Here is an 18,371-nt window from a genome sequence, read left to right as displayed (position 1 = left end):
ACAGCCAAACCAGACCTCCTCGTCGCCGAAAATGAAGCCCGTGATACCAAATAAACCCTACAAACCTGGTGGTGATCTATCTATTCCATATAACCTGAGTCCTCCTATTCCAAATTCAACCACGGTATCAGAGCGATGCCTTTGGGAGAACAGGGTGTGGAGCACGAGAGGAGTAGCGCCGCTTCGGCTGTATTTAGACACCGCTTCGTAGGGAGCTTTGCTCCTCTTTTCCTTTCCCTCGCGCAATAACAAGACACTCACCCTAGTCCTTGGTCGGCACTGTGACATATAGTATGGCGGAAACTTATATACAATATGTTGAGATAGGTGCTATTGAAGCCTGTAGAATATAGGCTCAAATAGCTATCGGCGCAGTACACTAAGAGTGAAGAAAACTTTGACTGCAGTATTCGATAGTAGCCGAGGCATTGAAGGAAGATGGATTGCAAGGACGGTGCCCTACAATATATAGAAGGTAATTACTGTTATATAGGCTTGTGAAGCACTAAATAAATGTCGTGAACCAGTATATTAATTGAACTTAAAGACTAAGAAATATTATAGTAAATAGGGTATTCTCGAACTCAATGCCGTCATCCAGTTTAAGCAGTCCAATATCGGTATCACCGATTACTTCTCGTAGATACCCAACTTTCGTGCCTGGGTCGCCTTGTATTGCTCTGTAAAATGTTTTTTCTTCCAAGCAATCTGTCTCCCGAAGATGTTCTTTGCCTTTTTTTTGTCATGATCCATCCAAGTATGACGGGGTATAGTCACCCGCCGTTCCACCCCTTTCCGAACCAGTACACCTGCCGATACGCTACTCCAGATTGCACCGCTTGAAGAGGTGGATGAGATTTGGGCCCCTGGGTAAAACTTCTCATCAAACAAAATGTAATCCGTATTGTCCTCTTTCTTGCACCGTGTTTCTCCATCGATAGTAATAAGTTCGGTTGGGTCGGGAGTTTTTATGCCGTCGCCTTGCTTCGGTGGGTATTAAGGGGCCGTTGTGCCATTGAACTCCCCATGGAAATCTACTATACGATCGAGGTCGGTCTTGTAGCTTAGCAAAGAACTCGTCCTCCGGTACTAATGGGGTTTGGATGATGAGAATGCCGGAGATATATGCTATCGCTTCGGCGTCGAGAAGCAGTGTATTCGCCAGCAGTGCCATCTGGTCCCAAGTTGGTCCATCAATCGCGTTGAAGTCTTCCAGTCCTGATATTTCCGAAGTAAATGGTTCTCCTTGTCCATGTTCACCGTATAATGGCCAGAAAGCAAAATCGTCGTCGAAATCCCGCCAAATCGGTACAAACCCGCCAACGCTACGGGGAAGAGTCCCTATTCCGGCAACTGTACTATCGTAATCGAGTACAACAAATGGGTCACATAGCTCCATCGCTGAGACACCAAACGTATCACGTAAATGTGACTTGATTATGCGCATTTCCTCATCCGTAACTGACGCCCATCGTAAACATCCCGCATCATCCACCAAGCTTATATTTACAGGGCCGATAGCATCTCTATACCCCCCGATATATTCGTCCGCCCGCATTTCATTTTGTTTTGGGGTGGAAATCGGTTAGTTGAAGCGCGGTATCGCTAACGCATCAACGGTGGGTTTCAACACGAATCTGGGCAAAACTCTCGGGAAGCGCTCGGATAGAAGGTATTTGATTTGGCGGTATGGTGGTGAGGAAAGATTATTTTCGAGCGACTTAACAGCGGGGAAGAAGCCATCTTTTATATAGAACAGCCTCAGCTTGGTAGACAGTTCGTATACCTCCGAGTCACACATCACATCCAGTAAAGTTAAAGTTTCAAGCTATCTAGATCAACGTGGCGTCAAACTTACCACAACGCACCTTACCATATCCCAACATATACTTTCCAGTTTACAGCCACGAAGCTGCTGAACCAGAGGCAAGTGCGCTGGTCGGAGTTACTTAGTGACTTCCGCTTCCAGATCCAGTACCACGCAGGCAAGCACAGCACGATCCCGGATGCGTTATTGTTGAAATACAGCTTTTGTTTGTGGATTTTACAGTGTATCTGAGCCCTGTAGAATACAGGGTTTCAAAGGCAACACAATTGCTTGGAATCAACAGTGTTCACTGAGGTTTAGGGACCACGGCAACCGGAATGGAACTCGGCCCCTCTGAAGCAATCCGAGGTCCCGGGAAGCCGGACGCCAAGGCTAGCGCCCTGCAAGGGTGAAAACAGTAGCGCAACGTAGCCTGTAACCTTATTTTAGCTAGCGCACTTAGCGGGCGTTCGGGCCCGGGATCGGAGAGAGCTTCGAAGAGCGATTGAGAGACCGAAGGCCTATAAGACCTCTGCCTCACACCCTGTTCACTGTGATATTTCTTAGTCTTTAAGTTCAATCAATATACTGGTTCACCACATCTATACAGTGCCTCACAAGCCTATATAACAGTAATTATCTTCTATATATTGTAGGGCACCGTCCTTGCAATCCATCTTCCTTCAATGCCTCGGCTACTATCGAATACTGCAGTCAAAGTTTTCTTTACTCTTAGCGTACTGCGCCGGTAGCTATTTGAGCCTATATTTTACAGGCATCAATAGCACCTCTTTTAACATAATATAATTATAATAAATAGATAAAGCGAAAAACGACGATTTTAATTATATTAACACCTTCGCTGGGTAGCTTGATAAGCGTAGCAAAAGTCAGTTTAAAGTAGGTAGTTAAATTGGTAGTATTTTTAATAATAGTTTCGCTAGGAGCGGGGCTAAGGCTTAAAAAAAGGAAGGCTTAGTAAGTAACAGGCAAGTTCACTGTCTTTGTTCCGGAACCTCCGTACATTTTCACTGTTTTGTTTGTCTCCCCCTGTCCGCCCTGAACCTACCCAAAGACTCCTCTCAGTCAAGTTCCCCAGTGATATACCCCCCCAACCTTCTCCCCTGCCCATCAACCCCATTCTGCAGTCTACCAGCCAGCTGATTCTGCCCCTCTACCAACCTCCTATGCTCCTGAAGCCGCTTCGTCATCCTCGCCTCGGACGCAGCATCAACCCGGTCGATCGCCTCTCTCTCCCGAACCCTAACCGAGCTCATCTGGTTGGCATAGTCAATCATCTTCTCCTGCTTCCTCTCCTCCATCTCAAGCTCCGCCTCCTTGATCAGCCTCGCCCTCGTCAAGCCAGCCTCGGTCAGGCGCTGCTCAGCTTCCACGTTGGCCTCCCGCTCAGCCTTCCGTCGCTGAAGCTCTTTCGCAAAGGCCTGATCAGCTTGTCTTTGGCGTGTCTGGTGAAAGTCGAGCTCGTCTTGGCGCATGCGGCGGGTGCGGGAGTCTTCGATCTCGGCGCGGGTCTTGAAGAGCTGGTTTTGGAAGTCGGCGATTTCTTTTTGGCGGGTCAGGGCGGCGTTGTGTTCTTGTTTTTCTTTTTGGATCCGAGTCTCGAGGGCGCGACGCTCACGTTCAGCTCGGAGAAGCTCGGGCGGCAGGTTCATTGCGCCCTCTGGTTGGGGTTGGGCAGGGTCGTTGCCGTAAAAGACGTCCTTGCAACGGTTGGCTTTGAGCAGTTCCAAGAGTCGAGCCTTGGTTTTGATGTTGGGTAGGACTCGCTGGACATATTGCGATGGCGAGTATGTGTATGTCCCGTCAGTGAACTGGTTGTATGGCTCGTTGATGTACTTCCAGACCCCTGTCTTCAGCAAGGCACTTGTTGTGGCGATAGGATCCAGACTCTCCAGCGCGAGCAGTAGGACGGTCTTGCCCTCACACTGGATTGTAAGATCTGACCCAGCTTCCCTGATCAGATAACTCATGCACTTTTGCATTTGCTTTTCCTGACTTGCTGTCAGCGAGCCTCCGCTTGCAGCGTTTAGGCATAGCTCTCCCAGTGCACTCCGACCACCATGCAGGGTGCTGGGAAAGTCGACATCATGGCCAAAATCGACCAAGACCTTCAGGGCCTGTAGGTTCAATTCCCTGGCCGCGTTGTGAACAGAGCCATCATTCTGGCTTGCATTTGGATCAGCTGCCAAAATGTTGGACATGATGCTTGTGCCCAGTTCGCCACCCATCTCAGTTGCCATTGTCATCGGCGTGTTGCCCGTCACATCCATCACATCGACCTCGGCACCGGCGAGAATGAGACATTTGACCACATCCTGCCTTTTGGCTCGGATAGCCAACATGAGAGGTGTTGTCTTGGAGATTTTGGTCTCAAAATTCACCTTTGCACCACGGATAACCAGCAGTTCAATGACAGAATTGCTGACCCGCTTCTGTGGCTGTGAAATGGCCCAGAATAGCAAATTGACCTGTTCTTCCTCGTCAATATCCTCCATAACTCTCATCGTGGTCAGTTGATCGTGGTAATAGCCCGCATCAAGCAGCGTCTCCATGATTTTGGCAGACCGCGGAAACTTGTTCAAGGCTCGGAATAGCACTGGTTCGGTACCGACAGCGGGTGGAAACATGACGTCTAGCCTCTCCTCTCCATCGTGATATTCGGTGAAGAGAGTGATGAGTCGAAGGGTGTCTTCTTCCGATAGATCCGCATGGTCGAAAATGTAGCCGAATGCGAGGGAAACGGCTCTTGAATCCGGATTCTGTTGTAGGACCTGTCGAATAAGGTCTGCATCTGCCCGCTGAGCCGCCTTTCGCAACACGATGCCATCTTCGTAAGACACGTCAACCTTGTGTTGAAGTAGCAGACTAGCGAATCTGCGCGCCAGCTCGTCCTTCTCCGTGTCATATGCATCGATGGCCGTCATCAACGCCAGTGTCAGGCTCTCCCCCTCTGCACCCTTGGCGAGTAACATTTTCGCGACCAGGAAACCTTTCTCCGTAAACCAAGTCACCGATGCCTGTGGGGTGAACGCTTGTTTGAAGGTCCATGACACATCCTTCTGTGGGATGTCACCCGCCAAAAGCAGCTGTAACACATCCACCAGCAGCATGTGAGCTGCATCCGTCAGCGTCTCGCAGCCATTAGACAGCGGCGATGCCCCGTTCTTGAGCAACAGCCCAACCAACCGCAAATCTGGATCCTCCTTCACGACTCTGTTCAAAGCGATGTTGACCTCCTCGCATGGCGGCATTCCGGCTTGAAACAACCAGTCCACAACCTGTAACCTCGAGTCCCTGCTCAGCTTTCTGCTTGCCTTGAGCGACCGCAGTAAGGTCACCTTGTTTGGCTTCTTTTCCTGTTCCCTGCCGCTATCGATGCCAAGCATAAGCTTCAAGCACCCCATATTTGCCCCTCTCGTGACATTCCAGATAGCCTCTCCAGCATTGTAGTCCACGCTTGCCCCATGCTGAAGCAGCAGTCTCACGAGCCCTTCGCCGTCATCTCCAAACTTGGCCGCCGAAACAAGCTGTGCGTCCACAACCTCACCTTTGACCCCCTTTTGGAGTAAGATGCGGAACACATCCTCCCGGCGCTTCAGATCAACGACCTGACTCGCTGCCAGGAACCCCTTGATAAGGGTTTGCTCCCCGACCTGACCACTTTGGCCTCTTAAAAGCATCTCCATCACATCCTTAGCTCCTGCTCCACAAGCCTCCACAATGGCTTGTCCATCGCGGTGATCAGCGCTTGCTCCGTAGTCGGAAAGAACCCTTCCAAGCTCAATATCGCCGTCTGAGGCAGCAGACAGCAGTGCATCAGAAACAATCTGCCCCTTTACCCCCTTAACGAGCAGCGCCTTGCATATGGCCACTCTTTTGGTCTTGTTTGTAACCAAGAGCGCATCCACCAACCCGTCCTGCAGTACTTGTTGCGAGTAAACCGTGGACGACTTGTCCAGCACCAGCTGTACAATCTCAGGGTTTTCCTTTTTGATGGCGGTGAGGAGAGCGTCGCCCCCAGAGGAATCCGCATGGGTAGCAAGGAGTGAAATAAGAGGTAGGTCGTTCGGGTGGGCATTGATTGCATAAACCAATGCCCGGTTGGCCTCGGCTCCTGGCGCTCCTGATTCTATCAGTTTCTGGGTGAACGTCAGTCTATCCATGGGGTCAAGAATATTGAGCGATTGTGGGAGGGCCGCGGCGAGTGATGTAGCATTGGGGTTGACGGTGAATAACAGGTCGACTATGGCAGAGTCGGCCGCCTTCACAGCGCACGAGAGAGCGGCCGCTTTATTGGAGTTTACATCCGCTCCGGCTGCGAGAAGTGAAGAGATGACGCCAAGTTGGCGCTTTTCTGGTGTTATCTTGAGAAGCGTCTGGACCTCTTTGACAAGTATGGCGTTCAGGATGTTCTTATCCCGTGTTCGGCGAAGAATGGAGTCAACCTTGGCCGCTTTTACTTGGTTTGTCGGCACCTCTGACAACATGGCCAGCCCTTGAAAGAGTGTGTCTGGACTGGGGCCACCATATTGTAGGACCAGTTCCAGCAATGATGGTTCAGGATCATTAATGGCTGCCTCATGTCAGAGACGTCAAAGAACACACAAAACGTATGACCACGTACCTAAAGTAACAGATGCTCCATGGTCGAAATTGGCATCTGCCCGTCCTTGTTCCAGGAGAAGTCTGGCCAGTTGCATATCCACGGGCTTGACGGCCAGAGCATGTACCAGTGCTTGCGATGTCTCACCACGACCAGCACTCGGAACAAGCAGGCTAAGCATGCGATATCGTGTCTCCCTATCCGACTCTTCCATAGCCTTCATGACGGCAGCAGCCATTGTTTGAGGTGCTGGCTTATTTGTGAGCAACCTTTCTAGAAGAGGGAGATCCCGAATAGCTATAGCCGACAAGACGCCAGCACCATCGTTGAAATTGATGTCGGCGTTGAATCTGAGAAGCATGCTTATAAAGTTTTCGTCACGGCGTGGGGGCTGTTCTTCGATCGCCTCTTGCAGAGCGACCGAAACACAAGGGCTCGACAGGCCCGCAGTTAGAAACTGTTCGGCGATCTGATATCGAATCGTCGGCTGAAGGGCTCGAACGAGAGGAAAGATATGGTCCAGAGTTTGTGTACTTGGCCTACCGGCCAACAGCTGTTTCACCATTTGCAACTGACCCATCTGGACCGCGATGCTCAAAGCCAGACCATTCCTATGATCAACTGACGCAACCGCGTGTCTAACAGCTACCAAACCATGCTTCCCGTTTCCTAAATTGTGACTGGAGGCTGGCTGCCCACCGGGAAACTGTGGGGTAAGTAACAGTTGGGCAGATTGAAGGTCGTTGGCCTTTACGGCATCGATAAGCACTTCGTGTAGACGGGGCCCGCTTGCCCCTTTTCGAAGCAGGAGACTGAGCATAGCATGCCGATCCTCGGGTGCAATAGTTTTCGGTATGCTATCGAGGCATTCCGAGGCATATGCTGGGCTAAGTGTAGACCTTTCGCTCAGTAATAACTGGGCCAAGCTAGTTCGTCCGGTGGACAAGGCGTGCCGCACAATGGCAGCCTCTTGGTGCTCGATTGAAGCTCCATAAGACACGAGTAAATCGACCATATCATAATACTCGTTGACAGAAGCTTGAGCAAGTGCCATCGCAATCGGTTCCCCTGAAGCACCAGCACAGAGGAGGGCCTCGGTGAAGGGAAGTCTGTCATTGGGACCAAGTGAGGGGTGTTCCACCAACTGTGCAAAGCTTTCCAGAACACCCTGGCCACCCTGTGTAGGTGGTTTTGTACCGGTAAGGATGGCAAGAGCGATATCGACCCTGCACTGGGAGATGGCCGTCTTGAGCGCTTCGGCTTTGTGGTAGTCCCCATCAGCTGTCGACCGGCTGAGCCTCATAACTGTATGGAAGCAGCCTTTACGTGTAGCGTCAACCATGGACATGGATATCCATTGTGATGATGGCCTTCCTTCCGATTGCAAGATCAAGCCGACTAGATCCGCATGGCCACCCATGATGCAGAGCTGCCTGAAGGCGTCCTGGGCATCTTGAGTTTGCGTGGAGTTGGCCCCTTGGTGAAGTAACATGGCCAGCATTTCTAGATCCCCAGATCGTATCGCAAGAGGAAGCGCCGCATCCAGGGTGAGGGGGTCGGCATACTGGACCAAGACAGCAACCATGTCGGTGTGCCGGTTTTGAACCGCCCTTTGCAGCACTCTGCTTCTTTCCAAGTTCTCCAAGCTTTTTCTCCGAGTGAGCAGGTTGGTCTTGTTTTTGATGGTTGACACATTGACATTTCCTCCCGCGTTCACCAGCTTGGCAATCAAGGCATCCGCAACGCCTGGTGCTCCTCGATTGGTGACCAGAGCGTCTAGAGCCTCGAATATTTCGTTGGGATCCCAGGTTCCTGAGGGCTTTTTGTTTGAGCTGAAAGCGCGTTTGATGCTTGCATTTTGAGAACTTTTGTTGCCGTCCGCAGAGGCGCTCAGTCTTTGCCGCTTCAATAACTCTTCTGCTTGAAAATCATCTTGTGGTGTTCGTCGTTGGGGAGGTCGCTGTTGAACTGTTACCGGTGGAATGGTTGGGTGGATACCCCAAGCGGCGGCGATCTGTTGGAGCCGTGCCCGACGACCACCGTCGTGGCTAAAGGGTGAAGTCATCGTCATAAACTGTCGAGCTCGGAAAGATCATGACCAGACAGATGTGTGTGTATATAGCTGGAAATTGTGTGTCGAAACGCGGATATGTTTCGTCTTCGGCAGAATTAGGTGCTGCTCCCGTCTTTCTGCTTGGGTTGTAAAACCTTGTTCACTGAGAAGTGATCATCACACCGCGGACAAAGAAGTCACCCTCGGAGGTGTTTTTGCTGGAGGTGTCAACGATGAACTCCCAAGATGCTGGTAAAGATCACCAAGCTGGAGAGAAACAGAAGATCCAGATGTAACGGTTTGTCGGCCAGTCTCGCGTCCAAACTGGACGGTTTGCGTGGCCAGCCTCGTGGTGGTGTACGTGGTTCTGTGGGCCCGTTGCCGCTACTCTGCGACGATCACAGCGCGCCAAGGCAGTTTTTGACGCGCTGCGGAACGAGCTTTCGGGGTTGGTTTGAAGGATGAATGAATGCGAGGAGATGGAAAAGACTAGAGAGTTGTACCAAGAGGATTAGACCATGGAAACTTGAAATGACGAGGCACTTTCGCATTTCTGGTTGAATATTCACGGCGTCTATTATTGGGTGCGCTGTGCAACTTGAGCTTGAGCCCCCTGTGAGACAGGTTACAGGGGAAGGAAGCTCACAGCTAGGCTTGGGGCTTGACTTTGCAATGCATAGGCACCCTCCGTACAAAATAGTTGGCACAGCAAGTAAGTTGACCTCATAATATACTGTCAACACTGCCTCAAAAGTAAATTGATAAGACTTTAAACTATCTTTCAAGGCCTTGTTAACAATCTTTAAAGATCTTTAAACTATCTTTAAAGGCTTATAACTATCTTTAAAGGCGTATTATCTATCTTTAAAGGCCTAACGATTATCTTTCGAGGTGTGGTTTCTAATATAATATGGGTTTAACCCACTTCTGAGTGCCCGTTATTTTGTGGTGAGAGTGATAGGTTGGCTTTGAAGCCGCTGTCGAAAGCACAGCCACTGAATTGGCCACCAAGCCGCAGCGTTTCGAGCGCTATGCAGCCCCACCAAGGACGCCAGTCCCTGCCAATCAAGATTTCAAAACGCGGGGCAGCTTCTTCTTTGACAATTTTATTCTTTTCTGCTATTCTTTCTGGTGCTGTCATGACGGAAGGGAAGTTATAGTCCGCCGCCGTCTGGTGTGGAAAAAAGCAAAGCGGGTTGAGCATGGAGTTTTGTCCGATGTAGCGGGAGGACGCATGCAAGCCCAACAGGTCTCACGAACAGCCAAGGCAGACAGACTTGAACACCGCACACTTTCTCTCAAACTCAATGCCTGAAGGACTGAGATTCGGTATATCCCGGCTCACGACGTTGGAGCACGACGTTGTTTCCAGAGCTCCTGTTCAACTAAATCCGACAACCGCTTACTGATGACATCATTAGTCATCCCCGGATCAACCTCCGACTCGGTCCTAGTCGTATGTGTAACATGATGTAGCATGAGGAGGGGAAGCTGGATATCGTGAAATTCCGAATGATATTCTTGTCATCGGCTTCAATGTCGGCGGTAAAAACGTAGGGGGAAGGATCTGATCATTTAAACGCAGTGAATTTCAAATTGATGCTTTCCCCGAAATCCTTCACCTTGTCAACTTTGTGAATAAATAACACCGGCCCCATCGACAGTCCGAGACACAGTTCATCCGGCTACGATAGTTCATCCCGAGTGTCTTACTCAGTCCGGTCCTTCCCCACACTGGACTACATACCTACCTCAGATATCCCATCTCCATGTGCTCATCCCAACAGCACCTTTGATAACGTCAGTGTTGCTATCACAAACCGCCGGTCCGAAGTAAACAAACACTCATACAAGTCAAAATGGCACCCATTCCCAAAACCATGTTCGGCGTTGTTATCTCTCGTCCAGGTGGCCCCGATGTCCTGGAATACAAGACCGATTTACCCGTCCCTTCTCTCGGTGAAGGCCAAATCCTCGTCCGCAACGAGTATGTTGGCGTCAACTACATCGACACGTATGCTCCCCACATGCTCCCCTCATTTAATCCCCTATCCTAACCAACACCCAGATACTTCCGTACCGGTCTCTACAAACCTCCCTCCCCCTCCTCCAACAGCAACCACCCCTCCACCAACGGCTCAAACGACACCCCCTCTCCCTACCCCCTGATCACAGGCAAAGAAGCCGCCGGCACCATCACCGCCTCCTCCCACCCCTCCTACCCCGTCGGCTCCCGCGTAGTCTACCTAGCAGACAACACATACGCCCAATACACCCTCCTAACCTTCCCCCTCACCCAAGCCACTATCCTCCCGGCCTCGCTCACCCCCGAAACCGCCTGCGCAGCCTACCTCCAAGGTCTCACCGCCCTAACTTTCGTCCGCGAAGCAGCAGGAATCACCCAGCAACTCGGAATCTCTGAAGGACCATGGACCCTCGTCCACGCAGCAGCAGGCGGGACAGGCTCCATGCTCGTCCAGATCCTCGCCGTCATGGGCGCCAAGATCATCGCCACCGCCGGCGGCAAGCAGAAGTGCGAATTGGCCAAGAAGTTGGGAGCAGGATGGGTGGTTGACTCTAGCCTCCCGCAGGAAGAAGTCATCCAGCAGGTCAAGGAAATCACCAACAACAAGGGCGTAGACGTGGTTTTTGACGGGGTGGGCAAGGCGACGTTTGGAACGGTAGACCTAGAAATCGTGGCGAGGAAGGGGACGATCATTGTGTTTGGGAATGCGGTAAGCCCCCCCCCCCCCCTTTTCTCGAGTTGCGTGGGAAAGCTGACAAGAGAAAAACAATTAAGTCTGGCGCTGTTGAACCGGTCGACCTCTTCCGCCTGATGCCCAAAAACATCAAGATTATGAGACCTTCCATGCCCGGATACATCACCACCCCAGAGGAAAAGGAGACATTTACCAGCGAGCTTTTTGACTTGCTCGTAACGGGCAAGATCCACGCCAATATCCACCAAGTTTATCCCCTCAAGAATGTTGCCCAGGCGCACATCGATCTGGAGAGCAGGAAGACCACGGGCAAGCTTCTCCTCAAAGTCGAATAGTACCTTGATTGGCGCTTCCATGGTCACGACATTTTGTTTTGTCGAAAATAAAACGAAATATCCATTCAAATAAACGAGAAAACGTCTTCTTTTGTGTCTAACCATTATCTCTGTAATAAAAGCCCTGAGAAGAATACATCGTTTGCAGTTCCCGTCTGCTGCCAGCCTGCTAGTCATAAACAATCGTAAACGCATCAATCTTTTCTTAGTTCTTGTGCTTGCTCGCCTTCAACGCATCTAGCAGCTCGGCCGGCGGGTCTTGTCTGTACCCCCTAGGGTTGTTCTCCACCCAGCGCCAGAGATCAGCGCAGGCATCTTCCAGCGTCAACTGTGTCTTCCAGTGCAGTTCTTCGTTTGCACGGGCAGGGTTGGCTGTCAGGTCAAGCACATCGCCCTGTCTCCTCCCAACGACCTCGTACGGCAGGTCCCGACCGACAACCTTGCTGAAGGCTTTGATCATCTCGAACACTGTGCTGCCACGGCCAGATCCCAGGTTCCAGGCGCGAACCCCAGGCTTGTGTTCGCGGAGGTAGTTGAGGGCAGCCAAATGACCAGAGGCGAGATCGAGGACGTGGATGTAATCGCGAATCGCGGTGCCATCTTTTGAAGCGTAGTCTGTTTCACAAGTGTTAGCCGACCATCTAGCAGGGGTATAACAGACTTGTAATGACCTACCATCACCGAACACCAACAGCTTCTCCCTCTCCCCCGTAGCGACCTTGCCCAGCAGAGGGAGCAAATTGTAGGGAACACCCTGCGGATCCTCACCCATTATACCACTGGGATGCGCGCCGCAGGGGTTGAAGTAACGCAGGAGCGCCCCGTTCCACTGCTCAAAGGGCTTGCCCGCCTTCTGGTTCTTCTGCCTCTGGGCATGGATTTGGTCGGTAATCACCTGCTCAATCATAACCTTGGTCCGGCCATAAGTATTGGTGGCTTCGATTGGGCAATGCTCAGGGATCGGGATCATGTTGGGAATGCGGGTGGCATCGCCGTAAACGGTAGCCGACGACGAGAAGACGATGTTGGTAACATTATGCTTCTCCATGGAGCGCAACAACGAGATGCTGCCGCCGACATTGGTTCGGTAGTAATCCAGAGGAATCTCGCCTGATTCGCCGACAGCCTAGGTGGGAGACAAGAGTTAGCCTGGCCCCATGATGATGTAGCAAGCGTTACACTGCGTTGCGCTGGCGGGGAAGAAGCGCATCTGTGGGTAAGCGCATGTCACGCAGCTGATCCGGAACTTGCCTTGAGAGCTGCAAAGTGAATGACACTGTCGATTTCTGGGTGCTTCGCAAACACTTCGTCGAGGGCGGTTTCGTTGGTCACGTCGACCTCGTAGAACAAGGGCCGCTTCCCACAGATCAGCTCAATGCGATCTACCGCCACCTTGGACGAGTTGTAAAGGTTGTCGACAATGACGACATTGTAGTCATTTTCGAGCAGTGCAAGGGTGGTGAAAGACCCAATGTAGCCGGTGCCACTGTAAGCCATCCATATCAGCGTCAGATGTGTTTCTTTTTTTTCTGGGGAATTTGGCGGGGATGCTCTTCGCGGCTGGCACGCCCATGCGGGGGAGTGGACAGCGATTGCGGAGAGGGGTCTCAGGGCCGCAGAGGTGAGAAACGGGCTTACCCAGTGACGAGAACGGTTCCCACGGCCATGATCTCGCGGGATTGGGTGTTGAAGTAGCGAGGGTCGGGTGTAAAACGAGGAATCAAACGAGCGAGAGGATGGGGCAGAAAGAATGAACAAAACAAGGTCGCGTTGGAGGAGCAGGTCGCAGGTTATTAAAATGAGAGGTGCCTGCTATGGATGTGGTCAGCACAAAGTCGCAAATCGAATCTCGCTAGCCCGCAGCCAACCGTGGGGCAACCGTCTCTCCACCTCCCACTTCGTGCTTGTGACGCCCGGGATGGAAGTCAAACAGCCAGGGGACCCCGCCTTGCAACACCTGTGTCGTCCCCTGCTCGCCCAGCTCACGGGCGCGAGTGAGGTCACTGGCAACATGTTAAGCTTCGTGGGGATGGGGCCACCATTGAGTGGCTTGGAGCTTGAAACAGTCTCGCTGCTTGACAGAAAACTCAAAATATCGAATCGAGCAATGGACAAGGCAACTGTGAAGATGACCGAAGAGGATCCCTTTCACGTGGAATTCAACCGCAGACAGCAAAGATCACCATGGAACCGTTGTACAGATGCGCAAGAGTGGCTCAAGTCGAACCCTGATTTTCAGCAAACATTTGAAGGAAGCGGTGGAGCTTCACAGGGGAATACGAAACGGATGGCGCATTGGGAGTAGATCCGACAATGGTAGTGCGTATGCAAGTGTGCGGCTTGTGTTCATACATGATGGGATGTCGTGCCAACTTCAGGTGCTTGTTCAAGGTATTAAATAAATATGCCCAAACCCTCAATTGAAAGATATTCCAATGGTAAGTGCTAGGTCAAGATTCTTAACAAGATGTGGCTGATCCGGAGAAGACATCTCCACGAAGTTGGAAAATGGGGGAGTGTGCGGATGCTGGGAAGGCACGCGGGAAGGTTTGGATGAGTTGCCTGCCGGGTAAATACGTGGGGGGTAAAGTAGATATCACTGCTGAGTCACCAACATTGCTGCTGCCCCACCAAACTTTCCACCAGCCACTAACACGTATCAGCAGCCACGAAAAACTGAGCCACATTGACCGAACAACAAGTTGGTGAAGAAGCACAGACCACATTGCTGAGAAGGGAAAAGGCTCAATTGCGCAGAGCTCCAGCTTCGAAAAACGCGCCGATCCACTGGCACGGCAGATGCTCTGCAGACCACCAGGAACGGCCACTGAAGAACAAAGCATGTACACCTCGACAGGCTCATGAAAGGGGAACAATCTACGAGGCCATAAAGAACCAGGCCGTTTTCAGCACAGAGACAAGAGCTTTATGTCCGCTTGCGATGCGTCGTGTAAAGTCAACAACAGTCTGCGCGTCTTCATCTCTCATTTTAGTCGCTTCAACGCCCCATCCTCGAGCTCTCTTCATCCCATCTCTGACCAACCATGATATGTACCGTCGCCGCGACTGAAAACTAGCGACCATCCGGCAAACCATTCACCTGCCTGTCTGGCGACTCCGGAACAATTGATTGGGATTGAGCAGGGAAGTGACGTGTCGGTTGCTGTTGGGCAATTGGTCGCAACGAAAAAGAAGGCGAGGCAAAGGCTGTTGCAGCCTTGGGATTCGGCATTGGGGCCAGACACGCTGTCACACTGTCACGCTGAACAATAAGGTAAATCTACACCTCACGAGTCACACCCGCAGCGTCGTCGGGCTTCAACGCAGCCTCTCTGTTATCGCCAATCTCTTTTGTTATTTGTTTGCTCCCTTCCTCTCACTTGTTCCTATTGTTGTAATTTTTTTTAATTTTTTTGCATAGTCTGCCAGTACTGAAGTCTCATGTTCAGCAACCCAGCTTGTTATTGTATATCTTGCTGAATGTTGGGGCTATCATTGTCATTTGCGATTGAATCTTCCCTACTTTCTTCTTTTCACTTCACACATCTGCTTTTCACCACTCACCATTAGCGATCATGACTGACGCCCTCAGCAGTCCAACAACATCGTTGCACATAGCATTGAATCTCGGCCAAAATCCAATATCGCGAGGAATAGGCTCTTCTAAATCGCTTCAGCATAGCGCCAATCCACCCTCGCTTTTCACCATGCCACCTAGACAACACCCAGGTCGTGGCGGCAATGTCCCTTCGCCCTCACCTCAGCAGCACGGACGAGCTGGCACGCCCTCCTCTGTACGGTCTTCCAGAAAACCCATTGATACGACGGCTGTCAGGATCGATATGCCAGTCAAGTACAGCACCTCATATGGCTCTGCAATGGCTACGTTTCCGGACAGAGTCAGGATCATGGGAGGAGGAAATGTACGCAAGGCAGTGCACGGAGTTATTGATACGGTCATCAAAGATAACGAGGCTGCCAATGCCCGCCTGTTAGCAAAGGAGAAGGAACTGGCATCTCGCACTAACACCTCATCGGCACACTCACAACAACCTGTGCAACCTCTCCCGCCTGTGCAACAGCCTCAGACTGTACGCAGGACACAGGTTCCGGGGAGAACGACGCTATCTCAACAGATTTCTCGCTCGCAATCGGAAGAGTCGGACCAACAGGGAGGGGACCGGGAAAATGACGGGCCCTCTCAGCAAACCCTCGTCGACTCACAGCAGGGCGCCACCACTTCGATGAACAGGGGCATGATATCTGACAACAGGTCGAGATCAGGCTCTGCAAGGTCGAGGTCGAAATCGCCACCCACTCAGAACCGGAAGAGATCTCACGATTCCGTTTCCCCCGAACTCCCCGATGTCACCAGCCCTGAATTGGATAGGTTGACCGCGCGAGTGGATGCTCTACGACAATCCAATCAAGCCGAAGCCGAAGAGCGTGCGGAAGCTCTCAAAGCTCAACATGCGGAACTCGAAAAGCAACGCCGCAAAGAAGAACGCGAAAAGAAACAGGCGGAGCTGCTAGAGAGAGCGATTGCTATTGACAAGGCTCGCCTAGCTGCACTGGCTGGAAATAACTCGGCGGCCGGTTCTCAAGTCGCGAATCCACATCAACAACAACCCCCTACAACTTCCAATCCGCTTCCTTTTCCTCCGAACTTCTCAGTACATTCACCTTCACTCGGTGCCCCAATTCGAATACCAGGTGGTGAGGTGCCTCAGCCACCTGGGTACTCGAACGCTCCAGAAACCACGGATGGTGCTTCTCGCAGCTGGCAGGAGGAAACCAATGTTGCTGTCGTCGACAGCGCAGCTCATGTCAGGGTCGGGTCACCAGCCGTCGGTCATGTAGCAGCCAAACCGCAACCAGGCTCATTGGAAGATGCGCTGGGAACGATGGGGCAAGCCAGCAGAACAATAGGTGTTAGGGGGGGTATGGCCGGTGCTAATCCTGGTGGTTTTACCATGGCGAACGTTAGTCGGCGTCCTGGTTGGCGTGCACGAGCGGGGGTGGATAGGGCGCCCTCAATCTCGAATCCTGCTGTACCTGCGGCCCGTGTCGGTACTGCTGGGAGGTCAGCAGTTGGCGGTGGAGGCCGGCCTAGGAGAGACCCAGATTCCTCCGATTCATCATCCAGCGACGAAGACGATAGAGCCGGAAACGCCGATCATGGAGGTCGATATACCGGTCCTCGAAACAATACTCACGGCAATCGGGCAGGCCGTTGGCCCACAGGAGGTGGAGGAGTCAATCGAAGTACTGTCGCGGCAGCCACTGCGTGGGTGGGCGATGTGCTGGGCAAGGGAGGCGATATCTTGAGCAGGATTTGGTGGCCAGCTGTGAAATGGTTTCTTGCGGCCTCCTTCGTTGTCGCCATTTGCTCTTTCTTGCTTGGTGCTGGAGGTCCGATACGTGGGATGATGCCGTCGTCTCCATACACGAAGGGTGGTTCGTTGCCGGACATGGCTGTGTTCACGGAGCAGCAGTACAACGATTTCAAAGCGTTTTGGGAAAAAAGAGCCACCGCCACCGAGTTGGCACTCAGGAGTGTCCAATCCACACTTCCGAAGGTGGTTCGCGTAACCAAAGACAGGGATGGCAATATCATTGTTGCCAAAGAGTTCTGGGAAGCCATCCTGGATCGCATGAAACACGAGCCCTCCATTCTCAGGCTTGAAAAGGGAAAAATCAGCGACGCTCACTGGGATGCTGTTCGGTCTCGAATCAAAAGCACGGGGCTGGATCACTCTTTCGAGGACTGGTTCGAGAAAAACAAGCACAGGATCACGAGCCTCCTCTCCGGGCACCCAATCACCAAGCCAGTCACCTCTGAGGCCGATACATATCAGGACACGGTCACGAGTCGCCAGTACGTTGAAAATCTCCAACAGCAAATAGCGATATCTCGGAAAAGCTTTGAAAGGGATTTGGAGGCTCTACGCAAGGAGCTTCACGGACTCATCGAAGAGCAAAAACATAAGACAGGTCTGAGTAAGAAAGAAATTCAGAAGCTGGTCGAGGAGATCGTTGGCAAGGAACTGGGCTCTTCCCCCATCAGCTCTGGCAAGCGAAGCCCAAGCGCCGCTATCATGGACATGTTGAACCGCCATGTCAATTGGTTTTCCTTTGGAAATGGTGCACAAATCGACAGCAGTCTTACTTCTCCGACCTACAGAATCGCGAGGCCGGCGATGGGCACTGTGGCGTGGTTCAGGGCCATGTCCAAGAAACCACAGTTTCTCCATGACAGCTTCCATGCTACCTCCCTCTGGACAGACAGCGGTCACTGCTGGTGTGCTGGTATCTATGCTGGCAAGAACAAGCAGAAGCTCCCGGCCGACATCGGCATCAGTATTGCCGGCCTGGTTATTCCCAAGTATGTTGTGGTCGAGAACATCAATCCGGAGGCCACAACCGACCCTGACTCCATGCCCAAGGACATTGAAATCTGGGCCAAATTTGAGAACAACGCCAAGAATTCGCAGATGCAGAAGTGGATGAACACTCAATTCCCTACTGCGGCTGCCAATCCCCGCAACGCCGGCCACCTTCGGGAGGAATTTGTCCAGATTGGCAAATTCGAATACGAGTATCGTCATGTGGATAACGGCGTCTTTATCCACAAGCTTTCTGACGACCTAGTTACACTTGATGCTGTCGTCGATACGGTGCTCATTAGGGCTGTCACGAACAATGGTAGCCCGGATCATACTTGCTTCTACAGGCTTCGGCTCTACGGGCAAGAGGTTGACGAGCACACTGGAAAGCACATCGGATCGAGCTCGTGGTGAGTTGTGTTTCGGTGATGGGGATGGAAGAGGAG

General features: G+C 51.9%; 4 protein-coding genes across 4 annotated transcripts; 2 read left to right on the top strand and 2 right to left on the bottom strand.

Annotated features, from left to right (window-relative positions):
• Window positions 1-2,889: 2,889 nt before the first annotated feature.
• Window positions 2,890-8,502, bottom strand: PODANS_1_23420 (uncharacterized protein; the record flags this gene model as incomplete). The annotated part of the gene is made up of 2 exons (XM_001906632.1): window positions 2,890-6,401; window positions 6,453-8,502. 2 exons carry the CDS (start codon window positions 8,500-8,502, stop codon window positions 2,890-2,892), a joined length of 5,562 nt encoding a protein of 1,853 aa, XP_001906667.1.
• Window positions 8,503-10,343: 1,841 nt separating this feature from the next.
• PODANS_1_23410 (uncharacterized protein) lies at window positions 10,344-11,539 on the top strand (the record flags this gene model as incomplete). Its single annotated transcript, XM_001906631.1, has 3 exons — window positions 10,344-10,498; window positions 10,553-11,219; window positions 11,285-11,539. 3 exons carry the CDS (start codon window positions 10,344-10,346, stop codon window positions 11,537-11,539), a joined length of 1,077 nt encoding a protein of 358 aa, XP_001906666.1.
• Window positions 11,540-11,744: 205 nt separating this feature from the next.
• PODANS_1_23400 (uncharacterized protein) lies at window positions 11,745-13,206 on the bottom strand (the record flags this gene model as incomplete). Its single annotated transcript, XM_001906630.1, has 4 exons — window positions 11,745-12,154; window positions 12,215-12,665; window positions 12,791-13,025; window positions 13,178-13,206. The coding sequence occupies 4 exons, from the start codon at window positions 13,204-13,206 to the stop codon at window positions 11,745-11,747; spliced, it is 1,125 nt and encodes a 374-aa protein (XP_001906665.1).
• A 1,908-nt stretch (window positions 13,207-15,114) lies between these two features.
• Window positions 15,115-18,339, top strand: PODANS_1_23390 (uncharacterized protein; the record flags this gene model as incomplete). Its single annotated transcript, XM_001906629.1, has 1 exon — window positions 15,115-18,339. One exon carries the CDS (start codon window positions 15,115-15,117, stop codon window positions 18,337-18,339), a length of 3,225 nt encoding a protein of 1,074 aa, XP_001906664.1.
• Between the last annotated feature and the right edge of the window lie 32 nt (window positions 18,340-18,371).

Source organism: Podospora anserina, chromosome 1 (assembly GCF_000226545.1).
Source record: "Podospora anserina S mat+ genomic DNA chromosome 1, supercontig 6".
Lineage (NCBI taxonomy): Eukaryota > Fungi > Ascomycota > Sordariomycetes > Sordariales > Podosporaceae > Podospora > Podospora anserina.
Note: the sequence above shows the minus strand (reverse complement) of the source record. Positions and strands in the feature narration are given on the sequence as shown.